Genomic DNA, 20,269 nt, shown 5'->3' with positions numbered 1-20,269 from the left:
CCTACAGCAAGAAGAGTCAGCACGATGACCTTCATGGCAGGTTCTTTGACAATTATTTTTATAAAAATTGCTTTGAAATTATAAGTTAAAGCTTTATTTCATTTAATATTTATTAATATTTTGGTGCTTGGGTTTACATAAACTTTAACTCAAATAAATTCATGTACACTATCCTTAAATATTATTTTCATAGAACGCGGTGCCCTTTCCATAAGCCAAATTAAAAAAATCAAATCTAATTCCACTTTTGTTGAGAAAAACAAATCCCCTCTGGGAAATTAGAAAGGATTTTAACAAACTTTGTAGCAGATTTCAACTTTTTCTGTTTCCTGAATTGATGAGGTACATTGCAGTTTTTGCATCCTTCTAAAAGTAGTTAACCCTTGAGAAATATCTCACCAAAAAATGAAATTGCTATTGCAGTGGATATCTAAAATGTAACTTTTTTCTTGCAAAAGAAAGAGGTTTTCAAATGATAGTAAATCAATGTGTGGATATGAATCAATACCTATCCACACATTGATTTACTTTTATTTTAAAACCTCTTTTTGTCTCAATTCCTATGTACGTAATATAAGTTCAGATACTGCTTATCTACTAATATTGATGTATTTAATGCAAATTTAGATACTGCTGATCTATCGCTAAAACATACGCCACCCCTGAGGAAGCCTAAAACGGGCAAAATGTGTCGGGCTCACGGCCGATGCGCACACAACATATATGCCCTTTTGGCCTAAATACTTGGTGTATAACTAATGTTCACATGACTAAAAAACAGTCTATGTTGTATACATTATATGTATTATGAACAATACATTGATATTGTTTGCTTTCAAAAACCCTTCTTTCTCCTAAAGAAGATTATTTTCTGCATAGATATGGTGTACATAATGCCCCCAGGTTGCTACTTTGCAATGAATATTTAAACAGTTTAAGAATATACCAATGTCTTCAGATTAAAATTGTGTTTATGTAACTAATATTAAATACCAAAATGGGTTATGTAGTAATCGTATCTGCTATATTTATTTAACAAAAGTGGAGTCCTTGTATGCAATGTTTTGCACTTTATTAAAGAGTTTCGGAAGCACTTTAGCAAAATGTTTAATTCCAAACAAAAAGGTATTGCCACCAATGTTCAGCAACACGGTTCCTCATAAACCCAGTGTAAAAGTGTCGGTATGTTAAAGGATCCGGTCAGAAAACAAACACACAGAGACCCAATCATTAAAAAGAAAAAAAATAGGGATGCCTGTACATATGTAGTGATAAATCCCAAACCTTTCCACCTAAGCCAAACCCCAGGCAGTTTTGACAGACAAAGCTTGGACCCTCTTTGGTTACTAAGGGCTTGCTTTCCTTGATTCAAGGGTAAACCAGGGGCACCCAAACATTTCTTGTACAATAAGATGTTCCACTAATGGGGACTGAGGGGTTCTGGCTGCAGAAACGATGGATGTGACGTATTCCTATAGCTGGCCATAGACGTGGAAATCTTTAATTGCAATGACTTTTAAGCTTTCAGGAATTGCAAGTGTGATCAAAAGTAATCATTAAGCAGTATCCCCTCCACAAGTGAAAAAAAAAATGTAAAGCTAAAACTGACAAATAAACTGGTAATTTTCATTAATCTGTTTTAGAAACAAAGCAATTGTTTGTTGACATTCAGATACAAAAAAATCCACTATAAAGGTTTAGAATGTAAGAATCAATAGGTGAATTGTAGATTGTGTCTTCTGTTTTTATGTTGTATTCAGAAACTTCTGTCCAATTATTGGACACAGCCAGTAGGTGGCGCCAAGTTACAAAGCAAAAAAGAAAATTCAAGTTTTGGAAACATCATCCATAAAAGAAAAGGGGGAAAAAGCCTTACAACTTTACAGTAATACCGTCAACCATTGCCAAATTCATAAGACATGAGGAAAGTGAAATGTGGAGTGCAGACAGCACTTTACGCTGCCAGCAGACTACAATAATTAATAATGATGAGCTGGGGGAGGCGACTGACATCCTGCACTTAAAATGTTAGCAATAACACACCAGGATAAGGAATATGATCTGATAAATACCAACGATCAAATTGATGCTTCTGTAAAATCACTACATTACATAAACTGGTATTTCACTGATCTTGCTACAAGAAACGGATGTCTGAAAGAACTATTGCGATATTTCTTTGTGTGGATAAAATGGGGAAAGAATCGCTGTTTTATATTGTTTTAGCAGAGACGTTTATTTGGTGGCAGAAATTTTAATACCAAGGTTAGAGTACTAAATATTTTATTGCACATGTGATTCTTTGCTGATGAACATGCATTGCAGCGCTCTCACAAAAAGAAAAAATGTACCTTCTTTTATACATTAACGCAGTGCATGGTAATGTACCACAATGGTGGGTATATTTATTTTATCAGGTAGTCAACCAATCCTGGTCATTTAAATTGCATGCACTAGGATGATTTAAACCAGTGGTCGCCAACCTTTCGGTTGTCACGAACCACTAATCTCACAGACTCCGGACCGTGCATGCGTGGGGAGCCGTGTGTCACCCAAAGAGGAAGGAACTTCACCTAGAGTGAGGTCATGATGCCAGAGACACAACCTGCCCACCGCCCTGAGCCAGAGGTCTGTACAGGGGACATGGTCCAGTGCCGCGGACCAGCATTTGGCGACTGCTGATTTAGACAATGTTTGTTAAATATCAAACTTACTGCTTTATGAATTTACACCTAACCCAAAACAATGTACAAAATGTGTACTTTTGTAGCAGCATTTATTAATAATCAGGGGGATACAAGTGGTGATAAAGCCATCACAATGAAGATATCATACAATAATACGGCAAATGCTGTATGTTTTAACATTTTCCAAAGCGATAGCCTCATCCAGAGCTCTATTTAAAAGAAGAAATGGGGAATGTAGATATACCTCCTGCCTCATCCCCGTTAAATGTCTGAGTCCTCAGTGACCTGTCAGCACATATAAGGGACAAGTACATAATTGTGGAAGTGCATACACCACAGCCTATGCTTACATATAACATGTTTGTAGTCAGTCTGGCTGACGTGCTCCCACTTAGCTCTGCTTTCCAACCAGCACTCCAGGAAGACTAACTGGAGAAATTTAACAAATAGGGCCACCTTGGATTGACCATACCTTACCTTTCACATTTGCCTCTCTATCCCTAACTTTAAAAGCTTCTTGATCTCACGATCAACCACAAACATAAAGTTTCTTTTCTCTTTTTCTTCACCTGTCTCTTGCCTGTAACTGGATCATAACCAGACCTTATTTTCCCCACTAACCTAACACTCAAGCAACAACAACAACCTGTCTGACACTGACCCATCATTGGCCCTAAACTCCATTTGGCTCTTGGCTCTAAAAGGCCCAGCCATTACAACAAGTCAAGCGGATGGAATCCCTGCACTATAAGAGCCACTAATTGGCTGCTCAGGCCACTTACATGGTAGCACTGCAATAGGAAGGGAAAGAAGCTAATTTGGAGTTATTTAGGGTTTTGTTCAATGAATAATATTTTGATTAATAAACTGTATTTATACAGTGCCAACATTATGCAGCTCTATATATTAAATAGAGGTTGCAGATGACAGACAGACAGTGACACAGGAGGACCCTGCCCAGAAGAGCTTACAATCTAGAAGGTGGGGAAACTATCACACAATAGGAGGGGAGATATGTAGTGGTGGGAAGTGGTGAGGATTTTAAAAGACAGAAGAAGACGGGTAGGCAATTTTGAAAAGATGGATTTAAAAGATCCTGAAAGCAAAAGCAAACATAATAGGAGGAGAAAAAGAGTTCCAAAGAGCCCTAGAAAAGTCTTCAGGATGTGCATGCGACAAGGAAGACATTAGTAGGTTATTGGACGAGTGAGAGCTGCTAGGAGAGTGTTTTTGTAGAGGGATTGGAAGGCAAAGCACAGGAACTTGACGTTGATTCTAGGGTGAAATGGAAGCCAATGAAGAGATGCAGCAGAAGAGGAGTGGTGGGAAGGATGGATGAGTCTGGCTGCAGCATACATAATAGTTTGGGGAGGAGAGAGTCAGGTTAGTGGAATACCAGAGAGGAGGATGTTACAGTAGTCCAGACGAGAGAATGCACAAGGGGTTTGGTCTGGTGACATTGTAGTTGTGCTAGTACAAAACACACATTGCACAGCTATTTTGTTGTATTTCTTACCCGGATCCATCCAGATAGATGAAACAATCCTGCCATTCCAGTCATCCTACAAGTAAACAGAATGAGGAATTATTTAGACTAATGCAAACACAATTGGTGTTTATGATTTACAGTTAAACATCAAGAAAGAAACACTGAGACATATAGAATAAAGGAAAAGCAAATCCATCCTCAGCAAATATTAAAACTGAATATATAGTATAGGAAAATGCATGGACAAAGAAAGCCAGCTTTATGAGGATGGAAGAATAAGAAGGAATAATCAAAAAGCAAAAAGCAAGCAATCAGTTTGATTGGTTATTATTACCGGTGTTACACATTACATTGGCATATATAGATAAACTGACAGAGGCAAAGAAGTTTATTAAACTCTGTTTTGAAAAATAGAAAAATGCCAACCCTGAAAAGCCAGTGTTCTCCCCAGCCCCTTTTAGCCGGGAGTACCACCCGGCACTTTTCAGAAATCACCCGGCTGTTTTTGGGTGGTTACTGAAGAGTTGGGTCAAAATACAGCAGCTGCCATTCACCTACATTTTCTTCCCACCCGGCTCAAAAAAATTTCTGGGTGGACCACTGAAAGTGATGCCATTTTATAACATGGGCATAATGCTGTTTGATATAAAGTGAATAAAACAGGGAACTTGATACGAAAACATAGATTTCGGTGGCTGTGTATGAAAGAGGATGCAGCTGGCATTGACTGTTCTCTCAAGCATTTCCTGCCTTTATTACTGGCAGAAAGTTCATTTTTAACAATATCATTAAAAAGAAATAAAACAAGGCATCCAGAAGACTGAAATCACAGTGATATTTCCAGACGAGCCAGAGAGCTGGCTTTAAAGGTAAAAAGTCCAGATACTGACACACTTAAATAACTCTGCCAGAGACAACAGAGTCACAGGTACAAGAAGCTGTAATACCTTGTTCACTAAACTCTATAAAATAAACAAATGCTCTGTCATTGGGTGAAGATTACCTAATAAATATGCAAATGTGATTATGCATTCCTGCATGGATTTTTTTTATTCATTCGTGATGTACACAAACAAAGGCTCCAGCAAATATATGCAAAATTAATAAGAAAGATGTTTTGCTATAGAATATTCACTCCAGTGTACCAGTGTATGCCAACTATACTTTGGAAAGGATAATATGGAAATGTGATTTGCGCTATGGCTCTGCGTAAGCTTTTTAGATGCACATTCCATACAGTAAAAAAAACTGCACCAAGTATGGAGGGTTATCATTACAGGAGACTGCAGTAACTCTGCACAAAGAGCACTAAAAACTCATCTTTTCAAACTCACCTACCTGTCTTCTCTTGTCTTTGTGATACTTCCCCCACCTCTTAAATTGTAAGCTCTTTTGGGCAGGCTCCTTTCTTCCTCCTGTGTCATTGTTTGTATCCGTCTGTCATTTGCAACCCCTATTTAATATACATCGCTGCGTAATATGTTGTCGCTATATAAATATTGTATTCTCGTCCAATACTAGCCTTGAAGCAATAATCAGACGAGAATCATCTGACGTGTGTATGTAGCCCAAGTCATAATGATAATAATGAAATCCTCAAATAAGCCTGATCAAACGCTACAAATCCTTTAATGTTGGGGCTGATAACATGCACACAAGTTGATATTTTCAGTTACTATATTCAGGTAATTACTTAGTAGATATGCATACCACTAAAGCAAAATAATTAGGGCTTACAAAACAGAGGAAGGAGACTTCCATCCTGCAACTGGCTCTATTATGTTCCATTTCTTCTCTGCAATGAAGGAATGGAGATCTTCAACCATTCGGGAGCCATGATAACATCGGAACACTCCATCTTTGGCACTAGAAAACAAAAATAAAAAAAGAATGCCTAAAGGACATGCAAGGAAAAAATCAACTTCTATTGGCAGTACAGGCATTTAACATTGGATTCAATGCAAACGTGTTTTACCCACACAGGAAAAAGCAACAGGTTTGCCTTCATGCACCCTACCCAGAACTTAGTACATACTCACCTTTAATCTTTCCATCACTCTTCTATTCAGCTTCCAAAAACAAGGACAAAAAAAAAAGATCTGTGTAAGCTTTAAGTTTCTCTAGTGGGAACATTCACATGGATAAGGAATTTCTTCCTGCCCTCATGGGACAGCACTGGGCCAAGCACTAAGAATCGAGTATTCTCCTCACTCCCAACAGATGAGAGATGAGTTAGGGAAACATGAAAATATGCTGCATGGGCAAGTTCCAAGTTTGTTTTAAACTAACTTTATTGCTCAGAATTGTATTTGTAAAACAAGTGCAGCATAACACAATCTAAGAAAACAGTTCGATCATTTGTGGGTTCCAACATACTAAAGCAACACTTATCAATTGCAGTTGGCTATCAAGGTTTTTAGTGGTAAAACCTGACTACCTTAGTTGGTCCTAAAGTTAAACTAAACAGCCAAAGCAAAATTATGAAAAAGATGTAATACAGAAGAGTTTTGTGTCTTTGATGCTTCATGGATAAATGTTAAACGAATCTACATAAAATGAAATACATAAATCCCCCTTTACATCCCTACCCTGCGGTTAACACAAGCAGACTGACCAGAATGGAAAATGGAACTGGATTAGTAGTCCTCCACAGAGGAAACAGTGCTGTCAGAGGAACTGGGTGGCAATAGGTGAGTATCTTTTGGTATACAAGGTAACGGACATGGAAAAATAGTGGAATGGGTTAAAAGAGTTGGGTAGGAGATTTGACCCAGAGTTGGGCTTTAAAGGGCCAGGACACTATCTGCAAGGAGTTTGTATGTTCTCCCAGTGTCTGCGTGGGTTTCCTCCGTGTACTCCAGTTTCCTCCCACTAGTTTTTGGTTCCATTAAGCCATACTGGACTGATTGTACTTGGATTACCTCTGAACTAAAAGTTCACCTTTTTCTATAGGCTTTATTTACCATTCAGTTAGGTTCATCAGTTTTATCTTAAAAATTGTCGTTAGATGTCCATAGTGACATATGACTATGGTAGAGATATTAGATTGGGAGCCACTTTGGGGGACAGTTAGTGATATGACTTTGTAAAGCCTAACACTAAACGTGTAGTTTTTGGTTCCATTTAGCCTATAAATATAACATTAAAAGAGTTTTTTTTATATTTCATAAGTGCAAAAAAGCCTTTTGATCACCCCAAAGACTTTGTCAGCTAGGTTGCACTCTAAGTACAATGTTTGCTAAGTGGAAGAGGATTATGTATCTTGTCCTAAGGTGACATTGCTGCTTTTTGATTGATACAATACGGTGAGTGAATTATCATTCTAAAACACAGAGGCACTGTACTGGCAGTATCAAAAGGAACAAAAAAGTTTGGAAAAAGAAAACAAATGCAACTTCTACATCTAAGGCCTAGTAAAGCGGCAATGTAATTTACATTATCGTCCTTGGCTTTAGATTTTAACCAATGATCCACATTTTAACAGAAGGTAACAGCCTACAGTTTACAGCAACTTACTGGAAAATTGTTGGAAGTTTTGTAACAAAGAACCGGCCGCTCAGACCTAAAAAAAAAAAAAAAAAACAAATTATCAAGAAACGCAATCAATATTTATGTCACATTCAAGCTTATTCGTTGAAGAAATGCAAAGAGAGGATAACCACACCGTAAACAAAGCCAAAGTAATAGGGTAAATGTTGTGTCTTGGGAGTTTGAATGGAGTTGTTGATATATCAAGCAGAGAGCAAAGAAATTACACAGCATGCAGCTCCGGATATCAGACAGGAATCTGGTGTGTGTACAGCGCTCATCATCCATGGATCCGTCCTGGCGTAATGAAAGCGGAGAAAGCGCAGTGGGGTGCTGCTCCGTCGTGTATGTACAGCGCTCATTCATGCATTGTGCAGTCTTTTGTCAACAACAATTATTGCACGTGTGTAGCTAGCATAAGCCATATTGGACCGATTGGATTAACAGTGAACTAAAGTTCAACTTTTTCCATAAGTTTTAATTTACAGTCAGGCCGATAGGTATGCAGAAAGTGACAGGAGATGTCTCTTCTGCAATAAGCTTTCTTACTTGGCTGATCGTTCCTGCGCAGCTCAGTGTTGGTTGCCAGGATTACCCGGCAATCCTAGCTTCACCTGTGCTTGCCGGAACTGTATGAACGTATGTCACCATGGCCCGGCCAATTAAGATAATGATCATATTTAGGTAAAGAAGGAGGAATAGGACAGTGGCACCCTGCAACGGAAAGGTAAGTATAGCAGTAATCCACTTTAGATTCATTTAAGTCAATTGTTTCACTGTTGCATAACATTGGCAGGTTTTTGTTTTTCATGTCATTTTGGGGTAAAAAGTGACTGCCTAAATGCCTAAAAGTAATCATCACTCATCCTCATTCAAATTGCAAAAAATCTGGTAATTTCCTATTAACCAGTTTTATAATTAATCACAAAAGATCTTCTAACTCTCAAAAGTTTGTGAAAGTTTCTACTGGTACTGCAAGACATCAGAAATATTACTTTACCAGCTTGTACAAAAGGTAGACGGGCATAAAATAGAATAACTAAATTGATGGTTTCAATTATGAGCTTTCATAGTGTCTGTAGGCCATATACAATTTCCACAACCCTTACATCCAAAGCCTGTACAAAGTGAACCGAGGACCGACAGTAAAGGTAAATCTCCCCAGACAGTAACAACTCTTCTCCTTCTTCATCTAAAATGGAACTATGCTTGAGCAGAAATATAACTCATACTAAATATAAGTACTGTGTCAGATTTCAGTTTGTTTCCACTGACTGCCTTGTAAAGTAGTTAGTCATAGATGGATATAGAAGATTCTTCATAGAAGATATTCAGCAAGCTTTGATGCCCCCGTATGCCTGATCACCTATTTAGAAAGAATGGAGAATAATCGGGGATTATGAAAGAGAACAGACCTCTCTCTTACCTGCTATTGGTGTGCATTGTGCACATCTGTGACCTATTACACAGGTCAAAAAAAATATAATATTTTTTCACTTGCCAAGGATTTTTCAATCTAATTAGTGTATTTCAGGTCTGCTGAATCCAGAAAGTCTGCTGGGTGATATTTGTTGGACAATCTGCTGTTCATTCTAAAAAAAATATACTTTAGGTTGCTAACTACAAGGTGACTGTAGGACTCTGAAAGTCAAGACAAATAAAAGTCCCTCTGATCTACAAATGGATAAAAATATTAAATACATACTGATTGGCTGCTATAGACCAGTGGTCACCAACCTTTTCAGACCCACGGACCAATAAATTTACTGACTTCGGATCGCGAATGCCGGGTGTCACTCAAAGAGGGAAGAAACTTCCCCCCTAGTGATGTCATGATGCCAGAACCTGCATGCCAGGTCTGCGCCTGTGATGAGAGAGTTGGCGAGATTTTTCCACTTCCCTGAGCCCACGATCTGTACAGGGGACATATTCTGCGGCTCTGCCATTGGATGGGGGGGTGTCCATCTCCGGCCCAAGCTCAGGGGCGCAACGGCCAGAGTCCCAGACCAACTAAAATTTTCTTGCGGACTACCAGTTGGCGACCGCTGCTATAGACAGCATCTTCTAATATCATCTGGTAAATTTGCTTCATCTCTCTTGTATAAAATAAATAAAAATTAAAACGGGTATTGTGGTAGTGTAATAAAAAATGTTATACAAATGCTCCTTTGCCTAACGGCCAAGTTCTGTTCCAGCGAATTAGTCGTTAAGCATAGAGCAAAGGATAGACGAAGTCTGCAGTGCTGCAAGCATGCCAAGTGACAAGTTCACTGACAGTCTGCAGTCCTGGCATTGTGCAGAAATTCGGAGGAAGATGCGGGCGGGAGGTAAAATGGTAAGTTGGTAAATGAGTATTACCTGAGTTTAAGAATTATGTTAAGGGCAGGGCCAGACCTGTCTTTAAGTCACAGGATCCCGCACGACTCCCCACGGCTGGCACATTGCCAGCCATTCACACACACACTTACACCTGAGCAGTGGTTTTTAAAGAACCAGCACCTACATATTTGACAACTAGCATCAGTGAGTGGTATCATGTAGCAGCTCCTGAGGGGTAGTGGTTTCTGGCATAAGGAAGTATGTTTACAAAGTAAACTAATTGCAAGCTCACCACAGGTGTGAACCAAGTCTAAAGAAAAACAATTAAAAACAAAAAATAAATGAATATTTCACATGTATATTTTCTGTATATAAATAACTAATTCTCAGTGTTCAACCCATGCATTGCTACTATGGAAACTAGAATCCCTGGTTTATGTCAGATGAACACTTCAATCAGAATATATGATGCAGCTTGGGGAGGGTTGGTAATATAAACACACAAAGTGCTCATGTAATAGCATGAAGTTGAGACTTCAGATACAAAGCATCCAATCAATCATCCTCTGAATAAATATATAAATACCACACAAACCATATCTAGCTGTTTTGGATAAACACTGAAACAATGTCCAGTATAATCTAAACCTGGCCACATTCTTATAACATTCTGCATCTTCTGAAAACTAAAAATATTAAAAAAAAAAAAAAACATTTCTTTAACTTCCTTCACCTTGCAAACTGCAAGAGACATGTTAAACCTGACATTGCTTGCAGTATTCTACCAAAGGGTCAGCCATGCTCCCAACAGTTGCTGAGCCATTCAATTGAATGGGAGCAGTTGGAAACAATTTTGTGCACCTATTTGTATGTGGTTTTGGTGGATGTTTGCACACAACAGGCCTGGCTGCACATTTGCTTTTCTACCTTTGGCACAGAGACTGCAAGGGTAATGCTATGGGATGGACTCCTTTAAGGGGGCTTACCTAAAAATAAGTCTGAGCTAAATAGGGTTTTACTTATTTTACACACAAGTTTTCATGGACTTGACGGGTTGTTATAGGGAGTTTTTCATTTAAGTTGCTTTTGAAATATAAAAATACCGGCCTTGAACTGATGTACTGCTCCTAGTAACACCCTTTAAAACTAAAATCTAATAAATAGAAGGGTATGTTTTCTCAGAGCATAGAAACAGAACCTTGTAATTATGGTTGGGTGGAGTCAAATAAAAAGATTAATAATCGAAATAAAGTTTGCAACATTTCAGAGACATGTCATGCATGTATTAGGGTGAGCCTGATGATTTCTATTGATGAACTATCAGTGCTTTTTGCCCCCCCCCCCAAATAATACTGATTAGTCTGCCTTGCTTTTTCCAGTATTAATCAACTGGGATTGACAGATAGGTATTTCTGGTGAAATAGTAGTGCAAGGTTTTAAACCCCCGAAGGTCCAGATCACATTGATGAATATTATAATTCAACTGATATATAGAATCGCAATATGCACAAAAATATTCCAAGAGACCTGAAGCATATTAGTAGGTATTCATCCTTAAACTATATAATATAGGTGACTGTATAATGAAAGATATAAAGGCTGTTCACTCAAAGCAACTCTGTAAAGCAAAATTTGCAAAAATAATTTTATTACATTGACCGAGCTAAAGCAAAAACTTTATTGCAAAGTGATAAACTGTTTTACTAAATCAACCCCAGTGGGACGCTAGAGAAGTGGTTTAGGGAACAGAACATAATATGAATGGCTTACTGTTCTCTGTGAAGTGCTGCAGAATATTTTGGCACTACACAAGTTAGATAAAAATAAAAACTGGTAATAGGATGCTATAAACATTTCAACGGTGCCAAAAGCCAAATTAAATTGATAAAAATAGGTTAATTGGCTTCCCCCCAAAATTACTCCTGGACTATATTAAAGACAAATGACTATGGTAGGGACATTAGATTGAGCCATATGAGGGACAGCTAGTTACATGACTATGGACTTTGTAAAGCGCTGCATAATATGTCAGCACTGTATAAATACAAGATAATAATAAAAAACGCTCATCTATAATAACGTTTTACATGACCCCCTGCAGCCATATTAAACAGGGGAGGAAATGTTTCCTCTCGGAGTTGCAGTACGATTTCTTCCCTTATCAGAAGTAAAGTGTAGGCAGGACCAGCTAACGAGAAGAGTGATAAGACCCTACCAAAGTTATTTCATCTCCACCAAAAGGAGGTTACCCAAAGACTATGTTCAGACTGGTGGTAAGGTTGTGCTGTTACAGCACGCCAGGGTGAGATGGTACATGTAGCATCACACTCAGAGCCAACCATAGAGAATAAAGGCAGTTCAGCAGCCCCCCAATTGCCACCTGCTGTAATGCTTTTATTAAAAAACAAGGACAGCAATGTGGGTGGTCAAGGGACTAGCAATGTGCCAGAAGCTGCATAGGAACCACTATTCCTGCCACCAACCCAAACATAGCCAAAGTGTCTTAGATTTACATATTTTAGAGTGCATTTGCTAAGATTCCTGCAGACTGCAATACTGAACTATGTGTGTACATATTTTAGTAATAAGTCACGTTCACAATCTACTTTAAAGTCCTTCATCTTCAATCTTTTTTCCTGCCTATACAGTATTAGATCTGAATGTCTGCTGCAGAGCCCACTCAGCTCTCCACTAAACACCACGTAGTAAAAAAAAAGCTTTACCTGGTTGTTCAGTGACGTCCACTTTGGCAACTTTAACATCAAGGACAGAACTTCGTTTTGCAAAATTCTCCCAATCAGCCTCAATCTGCTGGCATGCTGGACACCATGGAGCATAACTGCAATGACAAACATCCAATGTATTATTTTTGATTTCACAAAATGAGTCCACAAGCTAATATAGCACTGCAATAGAGATGTGTCCTTGTTAAGAAGGCCAACATATTCTATCATTCAGAACCTTTTAAATGAATGTAAAGGAATGTAAAAGGTTCAAACGTTTGTGCTCGTCTGACAATCTGACCTGTATGGTGGCCACCCAACAGCTTTCATGGATACCTAGGGCAGATTAATGAAAGACGATTAGGAATGACCACTATGTCCCTCTCCATAGAGCACAATGAGCAAATGTGTCCGTTTAATTATGTCACTGGAAACAATTATTTAGTGACAGATGAACAATAATACAAAAATCTGTGTACGCAAACTAAGCCCCCCATACCTAAGGATCAACACAAACTATAGATTTATGTGGTTGTTGTGGAATCACAATGGTTTATGATTCTTGTTCATGCAAACTCATATGAAAATTATACAGAGATTGTCTCATGCTCCTCCATTCCTCTTCCCTCTACATAAAGCAGAACAGGGCCATCATTTCTAAACCATTACTCAAAATGATTGCTTCAAGTGACAATAATTCGTAATGGCCACTAAGCACAAGTTAGATGACCACACTTTTATGTGAATTGAAAAAGGTGTGTTGGCCATGTACAGCATCATAACAGAAAACTATGCATCAGAATTAGGCCAATACAAGACCTACCCAAGAGTGGTATTAGGTACATTGGATTGTGAACTTTATTAATATTATTTTGTATTTATATAGTGCCGACATATTACGCAGCGCTTTACAAAGTCCATAGTCATGTCATTAACTGTCCTTTAAAGGTACTTACAATCTAATGTCCCCATCGTAGTTATATCATAGCACAGCCTAAGGCCAGTTTTGCTATGAAGCCAATTAACCTAACTTCATGTTTTTGGGATGTGGGAGGAAACAGGAATGCCCAAGAGGAAACCCACACAAACACACATGTATAAAAATGTCCCCTTTAGGGAGTTTTGGGAGCTGGGTGGTATTGTACGGAAAGGAAGAATAACCAAGTCTTTACCCTTTCCTGGATCTGGATCTATTTATAAAGAGGTAGTTCAAAGATACAGATACACCTGGTATGCAATTTTAATTATACTGATCCAATGTACCCAACCCACCCTATTTTCCAATCTGTAAACTTATGTGGGCACAGCTCTCTACTCTTCTGGTGTCCTGGTATGATATACAACTGTTAAACTTGTAATATAGTCCCGTCAGTGAATATGGCTATGTAGATACGTCAGATGATTCTCGTCCAATAACCGCCTCAGGGCTAGTTTCAGAGGAGAATACAATATTTATATAGCGCCAACATATTACGCAGCGCTGTATATTAAATAGGAGTTGCAAATGACAGACAGATACAAACAATAACACAGGAGGAAGAGAGGACCCTGCCCATAAGAGCTTACAATCTAGGAGGTGGGGGAAGTATCACACAATAGGAAGGGGGATATGGAATGTTGGGAAGTAGTGAGGGTTTAAGAGACAAAAGAAGACTGGTAGGTGAGTTTGAAAAGATAAGTTTTGAGTGCTCTTTGTGCAGAGTTACTGCAGTCTACTGTAATGATAACCCTGCACACTCGGTGGTTTTTACTGTATGGAATGTTCATCTAAAAAGCTTATGCAGAGCCATAGCGAAATCACATTTCCATTTTATCCTTTCCAAAGTATAGTTGGCATATACTGGTACACTGGAGTCAATATTCTAAAGCAAAGCATCCTTCTTATTCATTTTGCATAGATTTGCTGGAGCCTTTGTGTACATCACGAATGTATAAAAAAAATCCATGCAGGAATGCATATATATATTACATGTTCATATTTATTAGGTAATCTTCACCCAATGATAGAGCATTTAATTATTTTATAGAGTTTAGTGAACAAGGTATTACAGCTTCTTGTACATGTGACTGTATTGTCTCTGGCAGAGTTATTTCAGTGTATCAGTATCTAGACTTTTTATTATTCTGGTGTTTTACTCTGGTGTGTGTACAGCGTCATCAAACGTTGTTCATTGATCCATTTTGGAGGATACACAAACGATGAATAATCATAATACAGGTGAAGGGTAGAGAGCGCAGCAGATGCGAATCTGGCGTCTGTACATCAATCGTCCTGGCAGATCCACGGACCTCGATCGATTGTAATGAAAGTGAAGGTGAGAGATCTACATCTCACTTGTTCTACCTCCTCCCCTCTCTATAGAGCAGAACGGTGTTGTATGTACATCGCTTGTCTTTTGTTATCATGAAAGATCCTTTCCAAGGACAAATATTTAACGTGTGTACGTAGCCTATGTACAGTATTATTTTGCTGCTTTACAAATAAAAGATATAATACCATGAATCTAGACTGGGCAGTCTTAACATTGAAATCTATATCTACAGAAGGTAACTCCTTCTACCACCAGTTAGAAGTCTGGGTTGATTTAAAAAAAAAAAAGAAAACAGCACATAGAAAAAAATAAAAAAATTTTGAAATATGTTGGATTTTTTTGTACTTGGATATAGCACTCTGGTTCAGCCCTCCTCACTCGCTAAGTAACTGATAGCAAACATTTACACGCTATCTCTGCAGTCCAGGCGTAGGAAAGGCGCGGGGAAATTAAATGTTTGTTTTTCTTTTTGTGTGGCACAAGTTTTAACTGACTCTGGCCAGTCTTAACGTCTACTGCCCGTAGAAAGAATGTTCACAGCTTTTTACATCTTGTCACAACAAAAGGAAGAAATTCATTAGGTTGTGTCTTGCCGAGCTCTGCTCATAGTTTTTTTTGAACATCTGTTTGATTCTGAGACAAGTATTGCCAAATGATATTAGGTTTTCCACAATTGTTTCTTTTAATGGTACAAAACTTTTATTTTTTTACTATGGCTGCAACTATAATGGTATATAAATTCTGCATGATAAAAAATAGTCAATCCAAATAAAACCCCAGCAGGCAGCGATGAAGCTAAACTCATCAGGGGTATAAAAGAAAAGTAGGAAAATATATACTAGTAAAAATACCAATTCACACATTGCTGTGGTAAATTATAGGATACTTCATACTTTGCTGCAATGTAATGCATATTAGATATTTAGTGCCAATCATTTCTAAAGGCACAATCATGAAGGTCATTTAGCATGGGTGGGTGGGTGAAGCTGTCTGTGGGTGGTCAAAAAGGGCAACACATCAAATTTAGTGTTCCCAATTGTTGTTGCTATAGGTAATCCTATAATTCTATCAGCTTTCCTCTACCACCTTATACTTTCCAATTTTCTAATACCAACCCTCTTAGTATGTCCCATTTTTCATTGCCTTTGTAATATTTCCCAATTATCCAGGCCCTTTGCATTGTGACTAAACATTTCAGTAGCCACTCAAAAACAGCCGGGTGGTTACTGAAAAGTTCTGTGTGGTATGCCCACCTAAAAAGGGCTGGGGAGAACTATAAAGATATATAAACTGTTTAGCAGAATATACACAACAGTTTTATGTGTCTCTGCACCACTACTACCCATAACCATTGAACTTGTAATTCTGAAACAACCTGTGACAGATTTACTAATAGAGTTTTTTCACTCAAAGAACGGATGCACAATTAGGAAGTGGTCAGGAGAAGGTTTTTCTGCTGTAGTGGTAGTAGAAGGTTTTTTCTGCTGTAGTGGTAGTAGCATAAAAGAATTTTACAACTGAAGCTTCACAGTTATATCTACTCTGTCTCATTGCTTCTGTATACCATTGCCTGGCTATGTAACAGGTTGAATAAACGTGTGCACACAATGTGTGCTGCAGTGTGGTGTAAAAGATAGGAAAGAGGCATTTTTATCTACAATACTAATGCTTTACAGCGCACGTTACCATAGCATAGTTTACATGTTTTTTAGGGCAGCCATATATATGCAAGCTTTGACTTTATACAGTGCTTTTGAATTTATGTTCCTCTGTCTTTGTCCAAGTCTTCTAATCTGCAAAGAGTCAATAAAAACTCTTTTGGTATAGGAAGACTCTAACCTTTCCCATTCCAGGTATTTGTAGAGCCAATCTATTATACTGATCTTGTCCATGATCACCTACCTTCCTAACTCTGCACAAGCTCTATGTAAAACTTAATTAAGAGTTTATGATGTTACCCCCTGCCTTACTAGGATGCAAGCTTGATTACTACAATGTCCAATATATAAATAGCCACTTATAGGCAGTATTAACAAATCTGTTTATGACATACAGCCATAAAAATATGACGAAAGTAAAAACAGGTATAAAATTGGCCTTATTAAAGGTTCAGGAAAAATTAAAATAATTTTTTTATTATTATTATTATTATTAATAAACAGAATTTATTTAGCGCCAACATATTATGTAGTGATGTACATTAAATAGGGGTTGCAAACGACAGACAGTAACACAGGAGGAGGAGAGGACCCTGTCCCAAAAAGCTTACAATCTAAGAGGTGGGGGAAGTATCACACAAAAGGAGAGGAGATGGTGGTAAGTAGTGAGGGTTTAGGAGACGGAAGAAGATGGGTAGGTGAGTTTGAAGAGATGGGTTTTGAATGCTTTTATAAATGAGCAAAAAGTAGGAGCAAGACAAATAGAATGGGGAAGACCATTCCAGAGAGTCGGGACAGCTCTAGAAAAGTGATTTCTTTAGGAAAACAGGTCTGTATCTAATCACTTTAAGCTTATCTTGTTTTTGTGAAAAGGTTAATAAAATATTGCAGTTATTTCCATGTTGCTTTTCTTAGAGTTTATTCCCTGGCTTTTTTGACTTATCTGGAAATGGCTGGTTTCTTGGACAGTCCATAGGGGTTGTGGTTAAAACTCTATACATATTCCAATTACCAAAGGAAGAGCTTATCATGGATCATTACCTCCACAGTATGTCCTGAGACATACTGCCCGTAGTAACTCTACGCTGCAAGATGGCATAAAGCAGCACTTAATGGTTGCCAGAGGTTCAAACAAACACCAAACGTTAAAGATTTTCATTTACTGTCAATTACATAATTGCATAACTCTCCTGTACAGAAAAAAAATCCAAAAGCATTCCTACCCAGGCACCTTATAGCATGTCCCATCAACCACTAAACACAGAATTCCCCCCATCACCCGTAGCTTGCTGAACATCATTCCATGGCCACCACTCCTTACAGTACATGCTCCGTTCCCAAGGAATATTATGTCCCTACCAAACCATCCAAACCCCATCACAAACCATCAAAACCCCCACAACAAACACTATCATGATTTCTTGTTCACTTACAGCACACTTCCACACCACCTCATTTCCCCCTAAGAGTGGAAAAGGGTTAAAAACTCCCATTTTGTGCCTGTTTGAAATTGCAATCCTCAACAAGCTCAAATAGGTGTTATCGAGAGGTGTCTGCAAACTTCTCGGCAATACAGGGCTTGTTATTGTTCTGTATTGTGACCCAACTCTTCAGTAACCACCCAAAAATAGCCGGGTGGTCACTGAAAAGTACAGGGTGGTGCACCCAATTAAAAGGGACACTGGACAGGTTTAGGGCCTGTAATCACTGCATTCTCAGAATGCGTCATCTTTGATGCCAGCTCCATGGTGGACTTCTGTGAAAAAGAGTATCCTTTTCAGGCATTGGATGGCCACTGATGTAACTGGTGATTTTACATGGTCTCTGACGGGTGGTGCCATACACAGCTTAAACAAAAAGCCACCAGAAGCCAGGACCTTTGAACATTGGATGTCTCTTTTGTCAATCAGTACTACCTTCTGGTAACTTTTTGTTTTCTAAATGTATTTCTGCTTTAGGATGCAGTGATGGCCCGAACAGGTACAAACTGCCCAGAGAAATTGCCCCAAGCAACATTAACAATATGTAAAAGTCGCACGTGATTCCCAGATAAAATGATTGCATCCAACTTCTATGATTTTTGACTTCTGCTGAATGAAAAACGAGGCAACCCATGTGTCCTTTCAATTACCATTAAGAAAAATTTACTTGCAATCCATGTCCTGCTTTCTAACTGTGAAATGGCGAGCCACATAAATTAAATCTGTCGACAGAATGCAATCGGCAAGCTCTGCAAGTGAAATTTCTTTTGTTTTGATACTCTTGATGGCGCACATGCACAAAATAATGAAATGTCTCCTAAGGCTGTAACATTGCCTCAATCTGCCCTTTGGATTATGAATGAACATCTTCAAGATAAAACAATTTATGCTGCTTTTGGTGGGGGGGAAAAAAAGCAGAGAAGAGAAAACAATGTACTTGAATTTCCACAGAACAGCTGAATCTTAATCATGCTCAAGAGTAGCTTTAAGCTAAACATTTATTACATGAACAAATCATTACAATCAGCCATAGAAGGGTATTGTTTTCCAAAGTCACAACTCTTGTTTGTATGTGCTTAACTTCTGTTCAGCATCTATATTTAAAAAGACACGCAGATAAGCGTGCAAATATAGCATCCACAATCACCTAACATGACTTTTCTTTTTTTTTTTAAATTTGCACTGAAAGCAGCTGAAACTATTTTATTTTGGTTAGGCTCATGGATAGGATTTCTCTTTTTTTAATGCATGCTAAGGTATTGGGGAGATGTACCCTTACCATGAAAAGTGTTCATTGTAATGGTAGGTCGACACAAAATGCCATGGGATTACAGTCTTGCCAAGAATCTAAGAATCTACTGAAATTAAAGCATTTTATTCAGTATTCTCTACTGAAACCTAAACCAGATTGGAGATAGCTGTAGGAAGGGGGATGACCCTTATGTTGTGACCCAACTTTTCAGTAACCACTAAAAAACAGCTGGGTGGTCACTGAAAAGTGTCAGGTGGTGCGCCCAGCTAAAAGGGGCTAGGAAGAACACTGGTATTGTTACCTCCAAGTTCAAAAACATTTTTTAAGCTGGGTGGGAAGAATCTATAGGCGTATGGCTGCCTCTGTATTGTACCCCAACTCTTCAGTAACCACCCAAAAACAGCAAGGTGGTTACTGAAAAGTGGTGGGGGTGGGTTTCACTTTAAGGCCATGGCATTCCAAAAACAACTCTGATGGCCACAAAGAGGGTTTTCAACATCCGACATATGGAGCAAATAAATGCCTGAACACCTCACTGGTTCCATCAGCCGTCAACAATGTCACGAATGTGTCTTGTAGCGATATAGGGGCTCGTGGATTGACCTGCAGAGTGCTTTGAATCAGATATCTGACACACCTAGAAGAACGTTGGGTGCTGGAGATTTTTAGAAAGCTGCAGTTTTTGGAGACAGTGGAATATGGTGGATTTAGCCTTAATTTTCCCCCATACTATAAAGCTACAGGCATTCACACAATCACGCACAGACCATTCCTGCTCCCTTTGGCTTGACGTTGTGCTGTCAGATTATGCTGTAGCCGC

General features: G+C 38.5%; 1 protein-coding gene across 1 annotated transcript in view; it reads right to left on the bottom strand.

Annotated features, from left to right (window-relative positions):
- TMX4 (thioredoxin related transmembrane protein 4) overlaps positions 1-20,269 on the bottom strand; it is a gene marked incomplete in the record, with an annotated part of 43,714 nt that overhangs the window by 14,645 nt on the left and 8,800 nt on the right. The window contains 4 exon segments of the mRNA XM_072409643.1: positions 4,204-4,249; positions 5,914-6,042; positions 7,693-7,738; positions 12,747-12,862. Of these exon segments, the coding sequence (XP_072265744.1) occupies positions 4,204-4,249; positions 5,914-6,042; positions 7,693-7,738; positions 12,747-12,862 (337 nt within the window).

This window comes from Pyxicephalus adspersus, chromosome 4 (genome assembly GCF_032062135.1).
Source record: "Pyxicephalus adspersus chromosome 4, UCB_Pads_2.0, whole genome shotgun sequence".
NCBI classification, from domain to species: Eukaryota; Metazoa; Chordata; class Amphibia; order Anura; family Pyxicephalidae; genus Pyxicephalus; species Pyxicephalus adspersus.
This window is presented reverse-complemented; position numbering and strand designations above follow the sequence as displayed.